Genomic DNA, 22543 nt, shown 5'->3' with positions numbered 1-22543 from the left:
AAGAATCTAAGAATCAGATGGTTCCTGGCTGCCCTGCAGGCCCAGGGACCTCGAGCCCGCTCCTGCTGTTCCCAGGACCTCGGACTGAGCTCCACACTCCTAGAGTGATGTCCTGTAGCTTCTTACAGCCCAATTCCTGCCCTACACCAGTGTGAGGTAATCAAAGTCAAAATTCCCGTGTTCTGCCTTCCTAAGCATACCTGTGCCTGTGGCTAGGCAGACTAGTGATCTCCCCCTTAACCCAGCACCTGACCTTGTTCCTAGGTTTTCCATTTCAATGGTTGTCCCAAGTTGTGTTTTTTTTTTTTTATTGTTTCTATTTCCATTTTTAGGTCTTGGAACATTTTGTTCAATTTCATCACCTGTTTGTTATTATTTTTCTGAATTTCTTAAGGGATTTATTTGTTTCCTCATTAAGGCCTGTTTAACTGTTTACTTGGGTTTTCCTGTATTTCTTTCAGTGAGTTATTTATATCCTTCTTAAAGAACCCTATTATCTTCATGACATAGGATTTTAGGTCGGCTTCCTGATTTTAAGGTGTTTTGGTGTATTCTGGGCTTGCTGTGGTGGGAAAACAAGCCAAAGAATGGTGCCAAAGAATACTAGCTTCTGTTGCTTATGATCTTGTGTTTGCCTCTTAACATCTTGTTATCCCTGGTATTATCTGATCTGGGTGTCTATGCCTGGAAACTGACATCTGTGTCCCTGTGTTGCTGCAGATCTCATCAGAGATCTGAGTCTCTGGTCATAGCAGACCTCCTGTGTGGCTTTCAGACTGTTAGATCTTCAGAGTTACATGTATGCTGGTGACCTGCTGCCCTGGCTGCAGTGGATGTTCTGGGAGGCCTTCAGACTGTGGGGTCTTTAGGAAGCAGACAAGTTGCTGAACTATTGTCTTGGCTGCTTCATATCTCCTGGGAGACTTTTACACTGATGGGTTTTCAAAGGACCAGTTCAGTTGTTGTCCTATGTGTAGTAGCTCTTCTCTTGGGAAACATTCAGACTGTTGAGTATGTTGCCTTGTGTGCAGTAGAGCTCCTGGGAGGCTTTCATACTGTTTGGTCAGTTGCCCTGCATGCAGTAGAACTCCTAGAAGGTCTTCAGACTGTGGTGCCTATTGCCCTACATGCAGTAGAATTCCTGGGAGGCCTTCAGACTGTGGTTTCTTCAGAGGAGCAGGCATGCACATCTGTCCTGACAGAAAGCACAGGCTGGAAATATAATGAAATTCAGGAGTTGAGGGTTCTTGGGGTTGATGAGTTCCAAGTTTACTGAGCTCCTCAGGGTTCCCACCTATTACAGCTGTTTGGGACATTCCCTTACTGGATGCCCTGTGTGCAGTGGAACTCCTGGGAGGCTTTGAGACTGTGGTGTATTCAGAGGAGCAGACAAGCTGTTGATCTTTATAGATTGCCCTTAATATGCCAGCTTCTTTCTGTACTAGCTTTTTCTGATACTACAAACATCAGTTTACAAACATCGGAACTATAATCCACTTATTCATCATTTATGGATCTTTGCATTTGTTCTACTTTACAGTTTTCTCAGCTATTAATCTATGAATATCTGTGCAGATGTTTCTTGATGGCATATTGAATTTTTCTGCATGTATATCACCAATAATGAGGTTTCTCATTCAAACCATAATTTCATATTTGCTTTTGTGAAAAAAAAACCTAAAGTTTTCAAAAAATAATGGACATTTTAATAGATATAAGAGCCTTTATTTTTGATTTTTAAGTTCTTATACAAAGTGTAGGGGAGTTTTGTTTACATAGGAGTCAGCATAATCTGGACATCAAAGCTTATACTTTGATAGAAGTATTACTTATCTATTAGGAAGCTGATTTGATCATTGTTGATGTTTATATTAAAGTGATCTTAAATATAGTTTTCAAGTATTTTTCACCAAAGTATTTTTTAAATTTTTAATTATTTTATCAGCTGAGTAACATTATATTTTATAAGTTGCCAGGAGCCATCATAGAGAAGCTAAAAATTAACAGATAATCTTCCTGAGATGGTTCTATTATGGACTGTAAATCTATGATTATTTTGGTTGTGTAAGTAAGACTGAGAAGATTATATTTGAGGAAAGATTTTTGTTACTAATTTGATTTCCTGTTATTATTAAATATATACCAAAGTAGATATAAATAGCCCCCAGTTGAGGGTTGGGGCCACCCACATATCATAAAATTTTGAAAAAAAAAATTGTCCCTGTCTAAAGGAAATGTGATAAAACTGGAGCAGAAGCTGAAGGAATGACCATCTAGAGACCACCCCACCATATAATCCATTCAATCCACAGACATTAAACCCTAACACTATTCATGATGCAAGGATGTACTTACAGACAGAAACTTGGTAAGACTGTCCTTTAAAAGGCTCTGCCAGTTCCTGACTAAGACCAATCTATTTGCTCAGAGCCAACCATAGAACCAAGCCTGGGAAGTATAATCAAAAAGTTAGGGAAAGGGCTGAAGGAGATGAATGGGTTTGCAAATCCATTTGAAGAACAACAGTATGAATTAACTATAATGCTCAGAAATCTCAGAGACTATATCATCAACCAAAGTATGCATATGGGTTGCTGCATGACTTTGGCCATATTTGTACCAATGGACTTCCCTACCTGGTATCAGTTGGAGAAGAGGCAATTAGTCCCATGGAAACTTGATGCTCAAGAGAAGGGAGATTCTTGAGGGTTATGGTGGGCATTAGTGGATGGGTGGAGAAGCACCCAGGTAGAGACAAATTGGACACCAATGGGTTGAGGAATTTGTGGAAGGGAGCCTGGAAAGAGAGATAATATTTAAAATATAAACTAATAAAATGGTTAATAAAAAATATTCAGTGGATTTGGTTTTATGTTGAGGTCTTTGATCCACTTGGACTTGAGCACTATGTAAAGTGATAAATATGGATCTATTTTCATTCTCCAACGTACACACCTCCAGTTAGACCAGCACCATTTATTGAAGATGTTTTCAAGCCATAAATGCCACATGGTTAGAAAAAATCATTAAACTACATTACAAAGGGAGATGAGTGTCTTTGTCTGGTTGGTAACAAAACAGAGAATGCTAGTGTTTTGATAATGTTGGTTATAAAATATTAGATTGCCTGAAGGAAATCTAGAGAAGTTGAGGATATCAAAATGACAGAAAAAATAATTATGTGTTATTTCTTATCCTGCCTCAACATTTAAGCTATAACCTTGTTTACAATCCTGTATCACAGCATGTTTGCAGCTTTGTCACCTACATTCATCTCCTTCTCAGCTTTCTCTTCTAAAGGTCACAAATGTGTCATGTTCTGTCTTCATGACTTAATATCTTGTCTTTACATATGCATTATCAATCCTTCCTTATTACCTAGATCATATTGCTAATTGACATTCTCATAGATTGAGCCTGGTTGTACTGACTGTGAACCTAATCTTGTTTGGAGTGATTCATTACCAGATTTATAAAACTTAAACTTTGTGTAGACTGTGCTGTTATTGTTAGTTCATAAAAAACTCTGAGAAAAAATTTAAAGCAAATTCTTTTACAGACTTGAAGCAACTAGCATAATGGCTCCAACTTTCCTATGTGTACAAATCCAATTGTGCTTCCTAACAAACAAAGGGAAGTCTAATCAGGACTGCTTAATAATATTAAAAAATATCTATGGAACTTAGGTACAAAGCGACTTATTGCAACTCGGTGTTGATATAACAAAGAAGACATAAAGCATTATAGTCAAGCATCTTTCAAGAGTCTTACTATGTTAAATGTGTAGGTTTCTCTGAATAAATGCATATCTTTGTGTGCAGATAAGATGAAAACTAAATCTTTCCTTACATGTGTTTTAATTGGAATAGACAATAAACAAAATAAGTTTCTCTTCATATTTTCTGTAAACTTATTATGCACTTTAGTCACAGAGAGAGAGAGAGAGAGAGCAGTGAAGTAGGGAGGGGGGGGAGAGAGAGAGAGAGAGAGAGAGAGAGAGAGAGAGAGAGAGAGGAGAAGAAGAAGAAGAAGAAGAAGAAGAAGAAGAAGAAGAAGAAGAAGAAGAAGAAGAAGAAAGGAGAAGATAATTTTGGGGATGCAATTTTGACAAACAGAAAAAATAAGGTTTTTTTAAATAGTTTTTGCCAGTGATGAACTTTCTACGTTCTATGTTATCAAAAAATAGATTTGACAAATATTGTGTATTCAATTTTAGTTGATTGTTCAAGGACAATATGTATCAGATAATTGAATCAAACCATTCTTAGGAAAATGGCAAACAGCAGTTGAACTATGCACCAGAACACATGGTATCATTTGTGACTTCCCTGTTTGTTGGTGGGACAGAGTCTTTAAGCTCAACAATGAGATTTGCTCTCCTGCTCTTGATGAAGCACCCACACATCACAGGTAAGGACATAGGTGATGATGCATAGCATTCCTGGGAGACTCTAGAAAGATGGAGATGGTATCCTGCACGTTGTTATTCAAAATGTCAGTAGTCAATTTTCTATTCCATTGGCTTTAATGAGAATGAAAACCAAATGAAATAAAGAGACCTTAGCTGTTGAAAAAGCCATCAAGGTTATTCATTTGTCTCAGTTCTCTGGCAGGTGTGGTAAGCAGCTTGAGCATGCATTGGACCGTGGTTACATAATGTTTTCATCCTCAAGTTGAGGCCTACTGAGCATACAAATTCTTGCATTTCCTTTCTTCATTGTGATAAATTTAACTCTGTGGTAGATAAAAGAAAACTCAGCTCATTAAGCCATAAAATATAGTCCATTATTTAAGGTGTTTTCCTGAGAATTTCTTTTATTCTATGAAGCATTTTAACTTGTTTTGTTCATAATGAATATATTGCTTTCAATATCAATTTTATGATGTCTAATTTATAGTATAGAGAGTTTATCAGGTTCAATAAAAATGCTGAAGAACAGTATTTTTCCTAATATACCAAAAGTTTTGTTTTTCAAATAAGAATACTGTAAAATTGTATGTGTAAATAGATCCAGACATTCAACAGTAATGAAACACACCTTCCATTCTGTGTCAATATTCACTGAAATAACAATAGAATAATTATTAGACAGATTTACATCATTTATGGTAGGATAACAAGACAACAGTAAACAACAGAATTTTTCATAATGTAACTGTAATACAATAGTAATAAAGAGTGAGGGGAGAAATATCCTGGAAGAAGATGGAGGAACATATTCTCATAAAATTTCTATAGAATAAGAAAAGCATACTGTTCCTCTACAGTGTCCCAATGGTTTCCTCTTTGCATCTAACAATTTTAAGTAGAAAACCAAGTTGGAAACCAGAGGTTGCTCTGCCCACTGTTTCCTTAATTACTCCATTCTTCAGGTGAGAGTTATCCACACAGAAAACATGGAATTACTTTATAAAGTCAACAGAAATCTATGTGTAAAAGAACATTGAAAGGTTGGCAGGGAAAGAATAATATAGAGGATTAAAGTGGAGAACTGGCAATTTTGACTAGAGAGTCTCAGAGCTCTTTTCTCCAACCTTTCATGAATATCAACTACTGAATCTACCACCCAGAATGTAATGCATAATAAACATCTCTGAGTTTTATATAGACAATTTTTTTTCCAAACATACATCGGAAATTGTAAAATAAAGAACAGAATGTAAACAGTGGAATGGAAGCACAAAGATGTTGAGGTTCATACACAATCCACACTTAAAATTTTCACACTACACCATAATCTTCAAGAGCACATTATTGATAGCATTATGCATTGCAAAGCATAATACAAAGATAGATTTCCAACTGTAAATTTTGCTCCCTATGTTACTTTCTTTATGAAACCTTGTAGGAGCTTTCCTATTCAATTGTATAAAGTAACTTTGCAGGAAGCAATTAAGTCTAGATACCTGTATAGCCTATAAGAGTAGGTGACACTTTCAGAGAAGATTCTGGACATTAGCATTGGAAAGGCCCAGATTTGGTATTCATCTGGTGGAAGCTGCAGGGATGGACAGAGAATGAGGGACAACACAGAAGTAATGGGTCTTCTCATGTCTTCATTAAGTGCACGTTTATTCCGGGAACTGAATCACCCACTTGAATACTTGGAATTACCTCTAAATCATAAGAGGGAAAATAACAAACTGAAATGAACAGCACGCATTAATCAGAAAGTATATCAATAACATAAATTCACCCTTATATTGGAGATAGGTAATCATATTTATGTATCTGCAATTCTTTCTACAATTTGTCTATATTACTAAATATGACAATCTAAAAATGGTGCATGTATGTAAACTCATGTGTTTATAATATGTATGTTTGTTCATTATCTCCTTGCAGATATGTATTTACAAATAGCATATAAGTTAACTGGTATGTTCTTTTCTGATACCAGTGTCTCAATAAATGTTGTGGATAATTGAGTACATAAAAACAGTTATTGTTTAAAATACAAATAAATTTCTAGGTACTTGTTTTTGATTAATCTGTCCACTGATAGTAAGCAATAAAATAGGTAGAATAAAATTGCAAAAAGACCTTCAGATCCATAATTTTATAATACATACTGCATATATTCACCATTTTAATGACTTATTTCTAATACAATCTATTAATGTCAATAATGCCAAATTGTACCGATTGTTACCAATATTTATTATATCTCATATTACTTGATACTATGGATAGAACACTTAGCATATTATTATGATTCATATTAGTTATGTGATACAATAAACGTATAAGTATGTATTACAATAATCCTATGTATGTATGTTTACATCTCCACTTGAAATTTATGTTTGACATGTTACTGGGTCACTTTCTTTATGGCCTAGGTTGCTGTGAATTAAGGCCTGATACAAGCTATGTTTTTCTTATCTGAAAATTTGACATTTCTTATATCCAGCTAAAGTCCAGGAAGAGATTGACCACGTGATTGGGAGACACTGCAGCCCCTGTATGCAGGACAGGAGGCACATGCCCTACACAAATGCCATGGTATATGAGGTCCAGAGATTCATTGGCATTCCCACAAACAGTGTGCTCCATGAAGTGATCTATGACACTAAATTCAGAAACTACATCATACCCAAGGTAAGCTTGTTTCTTTCTGCTACACTTCTATGCTCTTGATGTTTCCAGTTTCAGTGTGGTTCTAGTCCTCTCCATCAAACTGCTGCTCTGAATTGATTCTGCTAGTTCATAATTGGGAAAGAGTCTCTAAGCAGGCAGGGACATGGTAGTAGCAATTCCACATTTGTTTCCCCTTTCAAAAATTATTGGAAGAAAATAGGCTGTGATTTCAAGTATATTTTCCAACTTGTGTTGAACTCACTAAAACTCTTTTTTAATTTTTTATTATCGATAAGAAAATCTACAAGTACTTAAATGGAGTTTATGTGCTTAATTCTTCAACTCATGAAAAAGGCTATATCAAACCTTGACTTATGTTTGGTTTATTTTAGTCATAATAATTTCATTTCAATGATATAGCTTGTATGTAGTTTTGAGTTTAAGAGAACAATGAATTTTTTTTGTTATCATTATCTAATCCTGGTGTATAAAAATGACTTAATCATTATTTGATTTTATTTTACCTAATCTCACATATTTTACTAGTCACTGGTGTTTTCTTGGAAAATATATGCAGAATTCAAGGTGACTTCTGGTTACCATTTTATCTATACGTTTATTTTAATTTGTTTGTACTTTATTGTCATTAAGTTATTATTGACCCAATGGATGAATTTCAGAAATCATTAATTTGTACTTTTATTAATTTCTAAATTCATGAAAATATAATAACTATAGAAGTATATAAGGACAGTTGGGATATGTACCCACACAGAGAATAAAAATGACTCCACAAACTGAAAATGTAATTTATACTATTAATACATGATTCATCTAGAGAAATGATGAGGTTGACATAGGCATTATGAGGTAAAGATGACTTAATAATGAAGAAGAACAACTGATATATAGGCGTATTTGTAACATTTCTGATCAATATAACTAATATTTCTCTGATATTGAAAGACTTTACATAATTTGAAAAATGATTCTATTATATTAAGTTGTAGCCAAATGTCTAAAGTATAGGAAGACTACTGATTGAGTTAAGTTCATATTCAGCCACATTGCTGAAGTTATTTATCAGGTTTAGGAGTTCTCTGGTGGAAGTTTTGGGCCACTTAAGTATACTACCATATCATCTGCAGAGAATGATATTTACTTCTTCCTTTTAAATGTGTATCCATTTGAGATCTGTTTCTTGTCTAAAGTAAGACTTTGAGTACTATATTAAACAGGTAGAGAGAGAGAGTGTACAGCCTTGCCAAGTCACTAATTTTAGTGGGATTCCTTCTAGTTTCTCTCCTTTTAGTTTAATGTTGGCTACTGGTTATCTGTATATCACTTTTAGTATATTTAGGTATGGGCCTTGAATTCCTGATCTTTCCAAGTATTTTACCATGAAGGGGTGTTGAATTTTGACAAATGATTTCACAGCATCTAATTAGATGATCATGTTTTTTTACTTTGAGTTTTTTATGTTGTGGTTTACATTGGTGGATTTACATATAAGGAATAATTCCTGCTTCATCCCAAAAATGTTCAACATCCTTAGACATCAGGGAATGGCAAATCAAAACAACTCTTAGAGTCCAGCTCACAGGATTTAGACTGGCTAAGATCAAAAACTAAGGTAACAGCAGATACTGGCAAGGATACTGTGAAAGGGGAACACTCTGCCATTGTTACTGGGATTCAAAGCTGGTATATCTACTCTGGAAATCAGTCAGGCGGTTCCTCAAAAACTTGGATACACTACTATCTGAGGACCAAGATGTACCACTCCTGTGAATATACCCAAAAGATGCTCCAATATATAACAAGTACACATGCTCCACTATGTTCATAGTAGCCTTATTTATAATAGACAGAAGCTGGAAATAATCCAGATATCCTTCGAAACAGGAATGGATACAGAAAACGTGATACATTTGCACAAAGGAGTACTACTCAACTATAAAAAATAAAGACTTCATGAAATACTAAGGTAAATGATTGGAACTAGAAAATATCTTCTTGAGTGATGTAACCCAGTCACAAAAGAACAGCCATGGTATGCACACACTGATAAGTAGATAGTAGCCCAAAAGCTTGTAATATCCAAGACACAATTCTTAGTCCACATAAAACTCAAGAAGAAGGAAGACCAAAGTGTGAGTGTGTTGATCCTTCTTAGAGGGTCGAACAAAATTCTGGAGGAATTACAGAGACATATTGTGAAGTAGAGACTAATAGAATGGTAATCCAGGTACTGGCCCACGTGGGGATTCATCCCATTAACAGTCATCAAACCCAGACATTATTTTTGGAAGCCAAGAAGTGCATGCTGACAGGACACCGATGAAGTTGTCTCCAGAGAGGCTCTTCCAGAGCCTGACAAATACAGAGGCAGGTGCTCATAGTCTCCCATTAGACTGAGCATATGATCCATAAAGGAGGAGTTAGAGAAAAGGCTGAAGGAGCTGAAGGGGTTTTCAACCCCATAGGAAGAACATAAATATCAACCACCCAGACCCTCAACCCCAGAGCTCTCAAGGACTAATCACCAATGAGAGTGTGAACGTGAAGGGACCCATGGCTCCATCCACATATGTAGCAGAGGATGGGCATTTAAGTCATTAATAGGATAAGTAGCCTTTGGTCTGTGAAGGCTGGACACCCCAATGTAGGGTAATGTCAGGGTGGGAAGGCAGGAGTTGGTCATTCTTTGGGGGAATTCCATCATAGATGCATGTGGAGAGGGCTGGAATAGGGTTATTCCATGTGGAAACAGGAAAGGAGGCAACATTTGTTATGTAAATAAAGAAAATATCCAATAAAAAAAGAAATATTCAACATCCTTATCCATCAGGAAAATGCAAATCAAAATAATTTGAGATTTCATCTTATACCTGTCACCATAGGTATAATCAATTTCATAAGTAACAGTTAATGCTGGCCAGGAGGTGAACCAATGGGACCACACTTGTATTGCTGTTGGGAGTGCAAACAGGAAGAATATTTAATAGAATGAATATAACAGTTTCTCAGAAAACTTGGATCAATCTATTTCAAGAGTCAGCTTTTCTACTTTCAGTTATATACCTAAAAGATGATACATTCCAGAACAAGGATATTTGCTCAATTATATTCATGGAGAATTTATTCAAAATACCCAGAAATAGGACAACCAAGATGCCCCTCAACTAAGGAATGGATAGGGAAATTGTGATATACTGACAGACTGGTATATTAATCAGCTGTCACAAAAATGACTTCATGAAATATTCAGGCAAATGGAAGGAACTAGAAAAAATTTACCATCATCGAGGTAACCCAGACACAGAGAAGACAAACATGGTATGTACTGACCTATCAGTGGATATTAGTTATTAAGTAAAAGATAATCATGACACAATCCACAGACCATGACAGGTTAAATTACAAGGGGGATGAAACTAAAGTGTTGAGGAAGACATGATTTGAATTGCTTAGTGTTTGGAAATGTTTGTGGAAATCCAGTGCAATAGAAACTCCATTGGATATAAAATGGAAACCCTAGAAAAGACTCCTAGTATTAAGAAATAATGGGCCTGAACTAGACATTTACTTCACCAGACAAGGATTCCACTTCTGGGACTAGGACACCTACTCAGGCATAAAATTTTCAACCTACAATTTGTCCTTCCTGGAAAATGTTCTGAAGTTATGGCAGGTCAGAACTTGTGAGATTGTTGTAAATTGAGTCTCATGACAAATCAGGGGCCAAAGGCTGGACACAGTCTAGATGTAGATGTTCAGAAATTGAATGTTGAACAACACAGGATCTTATAATGAAGATGAATACACTTGGCAAAAAAATCAATTAACTTATTTCTAAAGTATTCTGCTACATTAGTGCCTAATATAGTCATCAAAGGATTTACTAAGGCTGTGGATAGGGGCAGAGGCAGAGACCCACAGCCAAATATTATGTTGAACTTAGGAAACACCACCAGAGAAGGTGAGGTAAGATTGTTGGAGAGAGAGGGGAGGAAGACACCAGGAGAATATGACATACAGAATCAACTAAGGGGGGCTCATAGGTAGTTACAGATACAGTAGGTACAATTTTAGAGCCTACATGAGTCCGCACTAGGTACTCTGAAAATACATTATGGTTGTTTGGATTGGTGTTCTAGTGCGACCTCTAACAATGGGAGTGGGATGTGTCACTTTTATCCCCGTTCTTCTTAGTAGGAAGAACATTTGTTTCAAATCAAGTTTCCTTGTCATGCTTTAATATGAGAGCTCATGCCTAGTCTTAGTAGACCTTGTTGTGACATGTTTAGGTGATATCCATGGGGGAGCATTTTTTTTTTGTTTTTTGGGGGTTTTATTTGTTCGTTTATTTATTTATTTATTTATTTAGTTATTTTTATTATTTATGAAAGCAAAGAGTAGGGCAGTGGATCTTGGGTAAATAGGAGGTTAATGAGTAAAATCGGAGGAGTTGAGGGAAGAGAGGCCCCTGTTAGGGTATTATGTATGAGAGAAGAATAAATACAAACAAAAATGGGAGAAGAAGTTGTATTTCATCCTATGAAAATTTCTATCCTTCCATTGTCTCCCTTCTGTTTGTTGATTTGCATTTACCTTTATATACATAAACTTTGTGTGTGAGAGCAAACACTTTCATCAATGGCATGTAAAACCTGAATTATGTTCATGATGAAAAATAAGTAAAAACTGTCTGTCTAGACCTTGTTTATTTATCAGGATTGATGTCTTCCTATTTGTTTCACATAGAAAGCAAGTCTCCATTTGAAATCATGACCCATGTGACCAGTGAAAACCAGTTGACAATCTAGAGCAGCAGGTGATGAGCTAAAACTGAAGGAAAAATGAAAAGAGTGAGCAGCATTAGCAATAAATACCCAATGCAGACTTCAATTATCACTGAAGGCACCTTACTCACACCACTGTGGCTAATATCAGACTCCTCCCTGTTCCTTGCATTGTTTTTCTGTTGAAATTTCCCTACTATTTTTGTACTTCTTCTATGGAGGAAAAGGTGAATAATGTTTAGTACTCCGATATATTTGTACATACCTTTTTCTGTTGTGTCTTGTTTGCAGGGGACAAAAGTAATGATGTCACTGACATCAGTGCTGCATGACAGTAAGGAGTTCCCCAATCCAGAGGTGTTTGACCCTGGCCACTTTCTAGATGGGAATGGAAACTTTAAGAAAAGTGACTACTTCATGCCTTTCTCAGCAGGTAATAGAAACTCATTTCCAGGGCTCCAGTGACATGAGGATCTGTGGTGACTTATACAGTGGCTCCCAATTGCTGTTTGACTTGGAATTTTTTTTTAATTATTGATCATTCCATTCATTTAAATCTGAAATGATACTCCACTTTCTGGTTACCCCTCCCGCACCACCCCATCCAACGTTTTTAGCATGATCAGCAGCATTTCTCCCAGTGTTCATACACTGTCATAAAAAATGATGACACTATTTTCTTGAGAGAATCAAATATAAAGGACTCACTACATTTGTGCTTTCCTAGTCTTTCTAGTGGCTATACATTTTCAATTTTCCTTCATTTAGATTTTGGGGACACAAAAGACATTACCCTAAAAAATAAATGGCATTTAGCCTTTAATCAATATCCATTAAGATACAGACTCTGGCTGTGCGAGGCGGTGGTGGTACACACCTTTAATCCCAGCACTTGGGAGGCAGAGGCAGGCGGATTTCTGATTTTGAGGCCAGCCTGGTCTACAGAGTAAGTTCTAGGACAGCCAGGACTACACAGAGAAACCCTGTCTCAAAAAACAAAAACAAAAACAAAAACAACATCAGTGAAAAAAGATACAGACTCAACGATAACTTGAATGTATATCTTTGTTGTGTCACTTTCTTCCTGGCTCAGCTATATTGAAAAACTCAAATATTAGAAAATAAAATAGATAAAGTAAAAACATCAAAAATGCTCCAATAGGCCTAAAGTCGATGTAGCGAAGTAGAAGAACAACCAGGCTGCAACAGTGTAACTTGAGGTTGAGAGAATTACAGAGCACTGAACTAGCATGCTGCATGGAAGAATTCTCCACAATTTTTGCTCTCTAGTATCTCAAATTTAAAATGAAAAATTAAATCAGCAGTATAATCGATATATTTCTACCTACCACAAAGAACCACAAGTAATAGCAGAAAATGAATAATATTTTTAGATCTTATGTTTTATTGGTTTAGCTTCATATATGTACACAAGGCCTTTGATCAAAACCACCCCAATATTTTAACACAACCATCATTTGTTCATAACACATGATCAGAAAAATTATTTTTCTCCAAATTCATACACATTTTAATAATTACTGACTGAACTATATCCTTTTTTTTCTTTTTTTTTCTTTTTTTTTATTGGATGTTTTATTTACATTTCCTATGTTGTCCCCTTACCCCATCCCCCACCCACCCAGGAAATCCCAATCCCCTCACCCCTCCTCCTTCTTCTCTGTGGATGTAACCTCTATCTACCCCCCCCCCACTCCAACCTCCCCACCCTCAAAATTCCCACCCCCTGGGGCATCCAGCCTTCATGCAGTCAAGGTTCCCTTCTTCCACCTATGCCCAGCAGGGCCCTCCACTCTTACATATTCAACTGAAGCGCTGGATCCCTCCCTAAGTGCTCCCAGGCTGGTGGTTTAGACCCTGGGAGCTGTGGTTGGTTGGTATTGTTGCTCTCCTCATGGTGCAGCAAATCCTTTCAGCTTTCCTTCAGTCTTCACTCTAACTCCTCTATTGAGAACCCCATGATCAGTTCAATGGCTAGTTGTGAGCATCTGCCTCTGAGTATGTCAGACTCTTGAAGACCTCTGAGGAGATATCCATATCTCGTTACATGTTTATTGGTTTAGTGACAACCTCTGGAGAATTAGTAACTTACAGATAGCATAATTAATGAATAAACATGGCATTTTCTCTCAAAGTAATTTGTAGCTTCCAGTAACTCTTCATTATGATTGAGACTTTGTTAAACATTCCCAGTGATTGCTTAAAATTTGTCTAGTGTTTGACATTCTTACAAAAATAATAAAGGATATGATAGATATCTCAGCAGTTAAGAGAATATGCAACTCTTGCCATAAACCTCAGGAGAATGCCCACCACCTAACTTGTGTACTAACAACTACCTGTATTCCCTCTTCCAGGAGACCTTAAGAAGTCTTCTGAACTCCATAATTAACTAACTTTGTCATTCACTCACCCATGAATGCAAATTTAATACACATTTATTTATATAAAAGAAGAAAATGAAACACAGAGAGACAATACTTTCTAGGTACAGATGTAAGAAACTTCCAGGTTTCCATGAGATCATGGAAACTTGTGATGGTGGCACAAGACTATTCGGGGCCTCTCTGCTGCTCCACCAATGAGGATACTTTTCATGAATATCACATCTCCATACCTAAAGTGTGTGTTTTTGCTGTTGACATGGATGCATGTTGATTCATCAACTGATTTTGTTAAAAAACTCATAAAATTTCTCATTGAGCCTGTTTGCTTTTGTGTCAATACCATCTTGATTTTATTACTATAACTCTGTAGTACAATTTCAGGTTCATCATGGTTATATATCTGAGCATTTTTTTATTATTCAGGATTACTTTAGTTATCATGGCATTTGTCTTTCTCATATATCAAGCTGAAAATTCTTCATTGTATAGGAATGTTAGTAAGGATGGTGCTGAATAGGAGAACCTTGTTTCACTCTATTAATCCTGCTGATTTGTGAGCATTGGGAATCTTTTCCTTTTTTTCATTTTCTTCATTTTATTTCTTCAATATCTTAATTTTTGACTTTTAAGTCTTTTGCTTCCTTGTTCAGAGTTATCCTTAGATATTTTTGTTGTTAAAATCATGAAATGTATTGTTTCTCTAATTTCTCTCAGTACAGTTTTCATTTGTATATAGAAATACTGTTGATTTTTGTGTGTTAATTTGGTATGTTGATACTTTCCTTAAAGAGATATCAGCTGTTGATATCTCTTTACCTAGTAGAGATTTAAGAGTTTTATGGATACATTCTTACCTTCTGCAGTTAAGGATATTTTGAAATATTCTTTTCCTACTTGTATTGCCTTGATCTCCTTCAACTGACTCATTAATGTAGCGTACACTCAAATATTATATTGAATAAATATAGAGATCATGGATATCCTTTTCTTGTTCCTGATTTGAGTAAAAATGCTTTAACTCTTTCCAATCTGGTTTATTTGGGCTGTGGGTGTGCTCTAAATAAACTCTTTTTATATTGAGTAATGTTTCTTCTATTTCCAATCTCTCCAGGACTTTTATCATGAAGGAATGCTGTGTTTCAGCAAATGCCTCTTCTAATAGATGGCCATGTGGTTCTTATATTTTAGTATGTTTATATTGTGGATCACAATGATTTATGTATGTCAAACCATCGCTTCATCTTTGGGATGAAGCCTACTTGATAATTTTTTTTGTCAATTCTATTATTTTGTTAGCAAGCATTTTTACTGAGAATTGTACCATCTATAACCTCATAAAATGAATTAGGCAGTTTCTTTTCATTTTCTATTCTGAGGAATAGTTTTCAGATTATTGGCTTTAATTTTCTTTGAAACTGGGAAAATTGTTTGCTGCATCCCACTGATGCTGGTTTTGTTTTATTAGGAGTCTTTAAATTACTGCTTCACTTCCGCTGTGAGTCTGAAGCTTGATTTAATCTTTGTAGTTGGTATAAATCAAGAAATTATGACTTTCTCTTAGATTTTCCAATTTGTTGGGGTACATATTCTTATAGTATTCCTTTATAATTCTCTGAATTTCCTCACTTTTTATTCTCATATCCTATTCTCAACTCTAGTTTTATTAACATGTCTTTTATCTCTACTTCTTTTAGTAATTTTTGTCAAGGGTTTCTCAGTTGTGTTGTTTTTCTAAATAGTCAACATTTAGTTTCATTGATTCTATATGTAGCTTTGTTGTTGTTGTTTCTATTTTGGTGATTTCAGCCCTGAGTTTTATTGCTTCTTCCTATTTACATCTTCTGGATGTCATTTCTTCTTTCTTTGGCTAGTGCTTTCAGATAAGCATATATTTAATATGAGCCGTGACACTGCCCCCCTCTCCATCTCTGTTTCTCTCTCTCTCGCTCTCTTTCTTTCTCTCTCTCTCTCTCTCTCTCTCTCTCTCTCTTTCTCTCTCTCTTTGTTTTGATACACAGGTCTATGAATTTGTCTCTAGGAGTAACTTTATTATGTGTCATTGGTTTGAATTTTGATTATCATTCAAATTTTTTAAGGGATGTTTTATTTGTTTACATTTCAAATATTATTTCTTTTATCTGTTTCCCCTCCACATCTCCTCTATCACATCCTCTCTCACCATTCTTTTTTGAGGGTGCTCCCCAAAAGTTGGAAGGAGCTAAGGTGGAAGAAGTAAGGAGAGGAAGAGGAGGAGTAAGGAGAAAAGAAGAAGGAAGAGGAGGAACTAGGGAGGCAGAGTTGTAGGTGCCATAGATGACAATGCATGTACAGAGAGCAGTCCTGAGTAACAACTTCTATCTAGGTTAGTTAATTGGTTAACACTTCCAATTATGTGGGCATCTAGTTATTGAGCATTACCAAACTTATAAAGCCTTTGGATTATTTAAGCACTAGTCTAATTTCTATTGGGCCTGTATGGATGGCAGTGTGGTCTGGGCTCAGCCCAGCCTTGTGGAGACATCGTGGAAGACTGGCACATCCCACACCAGCATGTTGTGGGTGACAGGGCCAGTGACTCTGACCACCTGAGGAGGTGGCTTCAGCTGGTGACTTGAGCTGTCAACCTGAGCCACAGCAGCAGTGAGAACATGCTGCTGCTCATGACCTCAGACCTAACCTAGTCAGGATGATTGCAATGATTAAAAACAAGCAAGATTGGGAGCCACCATTTTTAAATATCTCTCACAGAACTCCCCCACTCATCCACCCACTCCAGCCTCATGTCTGTAGCATTCCCCTATGCTGGGGCATCAAGCTTTCACAGGACCAAGAGCCTCTTTTCCTGTTGATGCCAAATAAGGTCATCTTCTGCTGAGTATGCACTTGGAGCCATTGGGTGCTCTGTGAGTACACTTTAATTGGTGTATTAAACTTTGGGACCTCTGGGGGTGTCTATTTGCTTGATATTGGTATTTTTCCTGTGGGGTTGTAAAACCCTTCAGTTCCTTCAGTCCTTCTCCTAACTCCTCCAATGTGGTCCTCATTCTCAGTCAGATGGATGGCTGTGAGCATCTGCATCTGTGTTGTTTAGACTCTAGTACAGTCTTTCAGGAGACAGCTATATCAGGTTCCTGCCAATGAGCACTTCTTGGCATCAGCAAAAGTGACTGGGTTTGGTGGGTAAATATGGGACAGATCCCCAGGTGGGGCAGTCTCTGGACGGTCTTTCTTTCATTCTCTGTCCCATTATTTTTCCATGTATTTCCTTTAGACAGGAGCAAGTGTCTCCAAAGGGATAGAGCAAAGCCTTGGTGATTTTCCTAATTTAGAAACTGTATTTGCAAAAAGAAATTATATTTGCCACTTTGGCAACATTATGAAGTCTGATAGAAAATCCACTTTTGCCAATAAATGTTTTTTTCTAAAGCCGAGTAGCATTGGTTGCTCTGAGTTTTATTGAGGAGCTTGGAGGATCCCAGTGTGGGCCCAACTGAGCTGTACCCTGGCCAACTGGGACCACGACACCAGCAGTCTCTGTGTCCAGAAGGATGAATTGAAAAGTACAACAGACTTTGACATCTGCAGGGGACATGGACTAGGCAATGTGGCTCTAGACAGTGCCACAGTATTTAGATCAAAGTGATTATCTTTGCACCTGCTTTCCATGATAACAAGTCTCTGCTGTGGCTCCAGGGGAGCCCGTGTGCCTTAATTCTGCTTTCTGGATAGATGGAAGCTATCCACAGAGACTCAGAGATACAAGGGAAGGCAGTGTCTCAGTAACCCACTTGACATGATTTGGATATATTCCAAAGGAAATATGTACAACTTGTTCTTTCCAATGCTAGAATAAAACTCAGCTTGCCACTTACTTTACTCCAGCACTGTGGGGCCTGGCAGGGGATTCTAAGAAGCAAGGGCTAGGCCTGGGGTAGTCGAAGGGGAGCAGGGGACAGGTGGGTATGCACATCACCCTCTTTCCCAGTGCTGCCCCTGCTGCTGTAGCTGGCTCAGCTGGATTCTGAAGGAAGGTGGCTGGGAAACATCTTTGATCATACCTGACTCCACAATAGTCACTTCTGAGTATACAGTGGTACAAAAGAAAATGCCTCTCGTCACCACAGTGGCAAAGTTGTGGAATCTATGTGACACTCCCTACTCCTGAATTTATGTTCGCTTAATCTGAGTGGTAAACAATAGTCCTTGCTTTCGACAGTCCCAGTATCGACACTATCAGATCCTAAGACTAAGTCCATATTTAATCATGATGATCCAAGTCACATTCAAACCTGCCTCCTCCTACCAGCAGCTGGGCTCAGGCATGGCGGCCCACAATGAAAACCCTTTCTGCACTGCCCCCAATATATGTTTTTCTAAATCATTCTTTCAGAATGCCGTTCTTCTCAAAAAGAGCCCTCTGCTGCATTTTGCCTCATGAAAAAAAAAAAAAGGGGGGAAATTATTTTAAAGCCCCAAAATACCAATGACCAGAGTTACACAAGCCCGGGAGACGTTAACCAGATGCCAAGAATGCTCGGCTGTACCAGAGCCTGGGCCTCAAATCAACCTTCGGGAACCAGAGAGTCGTGGTGCCTCGGACTGCTAGCTATTTACCCAACCAACAAAAGCGGAATGGACAGAGAGTTTGTTTTAAAGGCATCTCTTTTTGTGGATTTTGTTGTTGTTGTTGCTGCTGCTCCTGCTGCTGTTCTTGTTGTTGTTGTTGTTGTTGTTGTTTTTTCTCCCCTAATATCAGGAAAAAGATTTTTGATAAATCTAAGAGTTTGGGTTAACAGGAAAACCAAATAGAAACAGAAACAAAAACTGGCCCAGAACAGATTGAGCACATATGGGCCTCACGGTCTACCCAAGTTACTCTCCCCCCCATTCCCTGCCCCCACCCCAGCAATGTTAGCAGGCAAAAATATATGCCTCAACATTGTCTAGTTGCTTAAGTAGTTGTGCTTACAATAATCAATACATTTAACCACTCATCCACAAATGCATTCAAATTTATTCTGTCAGTTATAAACACTGCCTCTGGAACTTACTTATGTATAAGGCATAGTGAACTTCTTTCACTGTTTATTTCCCATAGGAAAACGGATGTGTGTGGGAGAGAGCCTTGCCCGCTTGGAGCTTTCTCTATTCCTGACCACTATTTTACAGAATTTCAAACTGAAATCACTGGATGACTCAGAGAATATTGATACAGCACAAGGTTCTGGAATTTCTTCACTGCTTCCCCCTTTCCAGATGTGCTTCATCCCTGTCTAATGAAGAGCAGTTAACAGAAATTAAGATGAGAAGAGTTCCTCTTGTGTTATTTTCCGAAATCACTCACAGAAGCCTTTATTCACCACTCTCAGAACTGCCACTGTATACTTCCTTCTTCTCATGGCTTCTATTCTCTAATTGCCCAAGAATAACAGTTCTCCATTATACATTATACATTATACATATACATTATACATTATTCTGAAGTTAATATGAAATACCCTGAGGAAAAAGGCACTACAAATAAAAGGGTTCTACTTTGATTACCTGTTTCTAAATTCATTTCTTGGTCTCATACAGGGAAAAAAATCAAAGATTGGGGTTTTACTTCCACATATGTATTTAAAGCTTCACACACGTGCGTGCACGCGCGCGCGCGCACACACACACACACACACACACACACACACACACGGCCAATACTTTTCCCCAGTAAATACATATGGTAAAGAATTTATTGGTAAGGAATATATGAGAAATCTCTTTAGCTAGGCATCACCTGAAGAAGCTATATGTATTTATATTTTAAACATATAAACTGTAATCAGGTGTAGCTTCACACTGTACAGAAACAAGGGTGAAGTATATTGGCTTGTGACACCAATCTTTATTTACTGTTAATCAGAAAAAATTAAAACATTTTATATTTGTTTAGAAATGCAAGAAAAAACATTTAAATTTGTCTCCATCTTAAACCTGAGCAAGTGTTTTGCTTTTATATTGCTTACCTCATCTTTAAGCCCCTCTCTTCATTCCAGCAAGAGTAACAGTCACAGGAAGCACCATATTTTATCACTGTTAACTGATTAATTCCTTCCCAAAAGTCAAATTCATTAGAAAGGGCAAGAATCATGAAATGAGCACAGTTGCTTAACACATTCTAGAAAAGCTGAGCAGGTTGCTACAGTCTCTGTCCTTCTATCACTTTCTTTCTGTTTCTGGTCTCTGCATGTTGAATTCTTGGGAACGTTCCACAGTATGATTTTGTGTCCTTTTCTGAGAAAATTATGTCTGAGTCATTTTGGGAAAATTCTAAAATTAACTTTAGAATAATCAGGCATGAGGCTGTGCTCACTCCAAAGGTCTGATGCATCTAGGAAGGAGAGAGGGAAAGGGCATTAAGTTCTCTATCCCCCTTAGCAAGGAAGTACAGATGCAGGCTCCCTATGTCTCTTCATTCCCCATTCTGCTAGTAATTTCAGAAGCCAATCTTGGGCTCTCTGAGACCTGGATTCTCTATACTAACTAGTTGATATTGGGACCTCATGACCATCAGTTGAATATTCCCAGTCTCTGTTTCATATATTGAAAAGCTTATTGATTATGCATGGCCCAAAAATGATAAAATCATGTAAAGTGACGAAAGAGTAGTAAAATAATGATCAGGGTTCCCATGATTGTAGAAATAAGGGTTGTTAGCCAGGAGGAAGTATTGAACAGTGAATGATACCAACTTTTGGAATTCTCTGATTCCTTTTAGCACCTATTTATACTTTCTCTAATTTTAGCCAATGACTGTCTAGTAAGTCCAAAATAGTTGACATGGGAATAGCACTCTTTACACAAAGTGGAGCATAATCTTCTTTATTGTAGGGACACTAAGTCTAGTTCCCCTCTGTTCTGCAGTACTATGTTAGCCAGAGAGTCCACACTGTGCTTCAGGTGTGAGATGGACTTCTCTAGGCCTTGAATACCCTTATCTCTGTCTAATTTTAAGCCACTATAATTTTTTCTCTGTAATGTAAGTGCACCTATTCCAGTACCTGCTCCAGTTAGTCCTGCTCCTAGGATTATCACTAGAGTTAAAGAGATGGGTTCCCTTTTCTGCCATATGAGGTCTCCTCCAATGTGTACTACCAGAGTTTTCAGCAGTGTCTTTTCTGAATAATATGTTATGCAGAGTACTAACTCAACTAGAATGCAGAATTCCTTTATGATAGAAGAATTAAGGAGCTCTCCATGTACACAGGGGGTCAGTATGATCTGACAAGCCCACTATGCTTGTTCAAGGATGATAATCCATTTAGAATAAACAGTGGGTATTGTTTGATTGCAAAGCTGCCTAAGTGACAGAGAAACTCAAGGCAATTACCTGTCCTGATATGGTCTGCAGGGTTAAAGCCTAACCTTCCTGTGAGGATCTACACACAGCATCCCTATTAGACACATTGTATCTAGCTATTAATCAGATGCCTTTATAAAAGTGGGTTCTAAAATAATAGCATACTCTCCAAGAGGTGGTAACTACTGGCTGGGAGACATTCAGAAGTGGAAGGTCTTTAACATCATTGACTGGAGGGGATCCATGGGTTCTGAATCTTTTGGGAAAAATCTGGAGCTGAAAATCCCTGTGGTTGAGTGACTGAGGATATAGTGGTAGCAAGCCTGGGGGTGTGGGGGGCTTGGTATAGGTTTAGGGTTTGTCAGACCTAATTTGGTCCTTCAGCTACTGGGAGTAGATTCACAATTGGTTTTATCAAGAGTCTAACTGTAAAAAGCAGTCCACGTTTGCTCCCTGTGATAAAGTAAAGCCAGAGACCCCAGGATTTCTCAGGTTCCCATCCTTTTGCTTGTTTCCCTTTGGCAGTAAACCTAAGTAAAACTTTGGAGCTGTCCCCCTGCCAGGCAAACCTGATAAGTTCTTCCTTTGACACATTCCATCCCTCATTCCCCAGGACTGAGGTTTTGCATCCCCAGGAAACACAGTAGAATTGTCCCAAACATGACAATCCTATATCCCCTGAGACTCATATAAAATGTCTCCCATCTACACATGAGGTATACATTTTGTAAATTCTGTTGAGTATTATGCCATGAGTTATGAGTTATTAACATTCAAATCTGAGAACCAGGGTGTCCTGAGTAGCTTCTTTGTGCAGGCTACCTGAACTTGTTTGTCAGTCTCAAGATTTTCAATTACCCAGGTCAGGTCAAAGGGCTGAAATGGGTTACTAGCTGTTATACATAGCAGG

At 37.5% G+C, this 22543-nt stretch overlaps 1 protein-coding gene across 6 annotated transcripts in view; it reads left to right on the top strand.

Annotated features, from left to right (window-relative positions):
- LOC114633052 (cytochrome P450 2C13, male-specific-like) overlaps positions 1-19386 on the top strand; it is a 38505-nt gene extending 19119 nt beyond the window's left edge. For 4 of the 6 annotated variants that reach the window (XM_028781668.1, XM_028781669.1, XM_028781670.1 and 1 more), the window contains 4 exons: positions 4269-4410; positions 6915-7102; positions 12178-12319; positions 18685-19386. In XM_028781668.1, coding sequence (XP_028637501.1) covers positions 4269-4410; positions 6915-7102; positions 12178-12319; positions 18685-19103 — 891 coding nt within the window. In that variant the 3' untranslated portion in view covers positions 19104-19386. Of the gene's footprint in view, positions 1-4216; positions 4411-6914; positions 7103-12177; positions 12320-18684 lie in introns of all 6 variants that reach the window. The other 2 variants (XM_028781671.1, XM_028781673.1) reach the window with 1 other exon arrangement.
- Positions 19387-22543: the final 3157 nt, after the last annotated feature.

Source organism: Grammomys surdaster, unplaced genomic scaffold (assembly GCF_004785775.1).
Source record: "Grammomys surdaster isolate TR1022 unplaced genomic scaffold, NIH_TR_1.0 513, whole genome shotgun sequence".
NCBI classification, from domain to species: Eukaryota; Metazoa; Chordata; class Mammalia; order Rodentia; family Muridae; genus Grammomys; species Grammomys surdaster.
The sequence above is the reverse complement of the archived record's forward strand: the minus strand, read 5'-3'. Positions and strand labels throughout refer to the sequence as shown.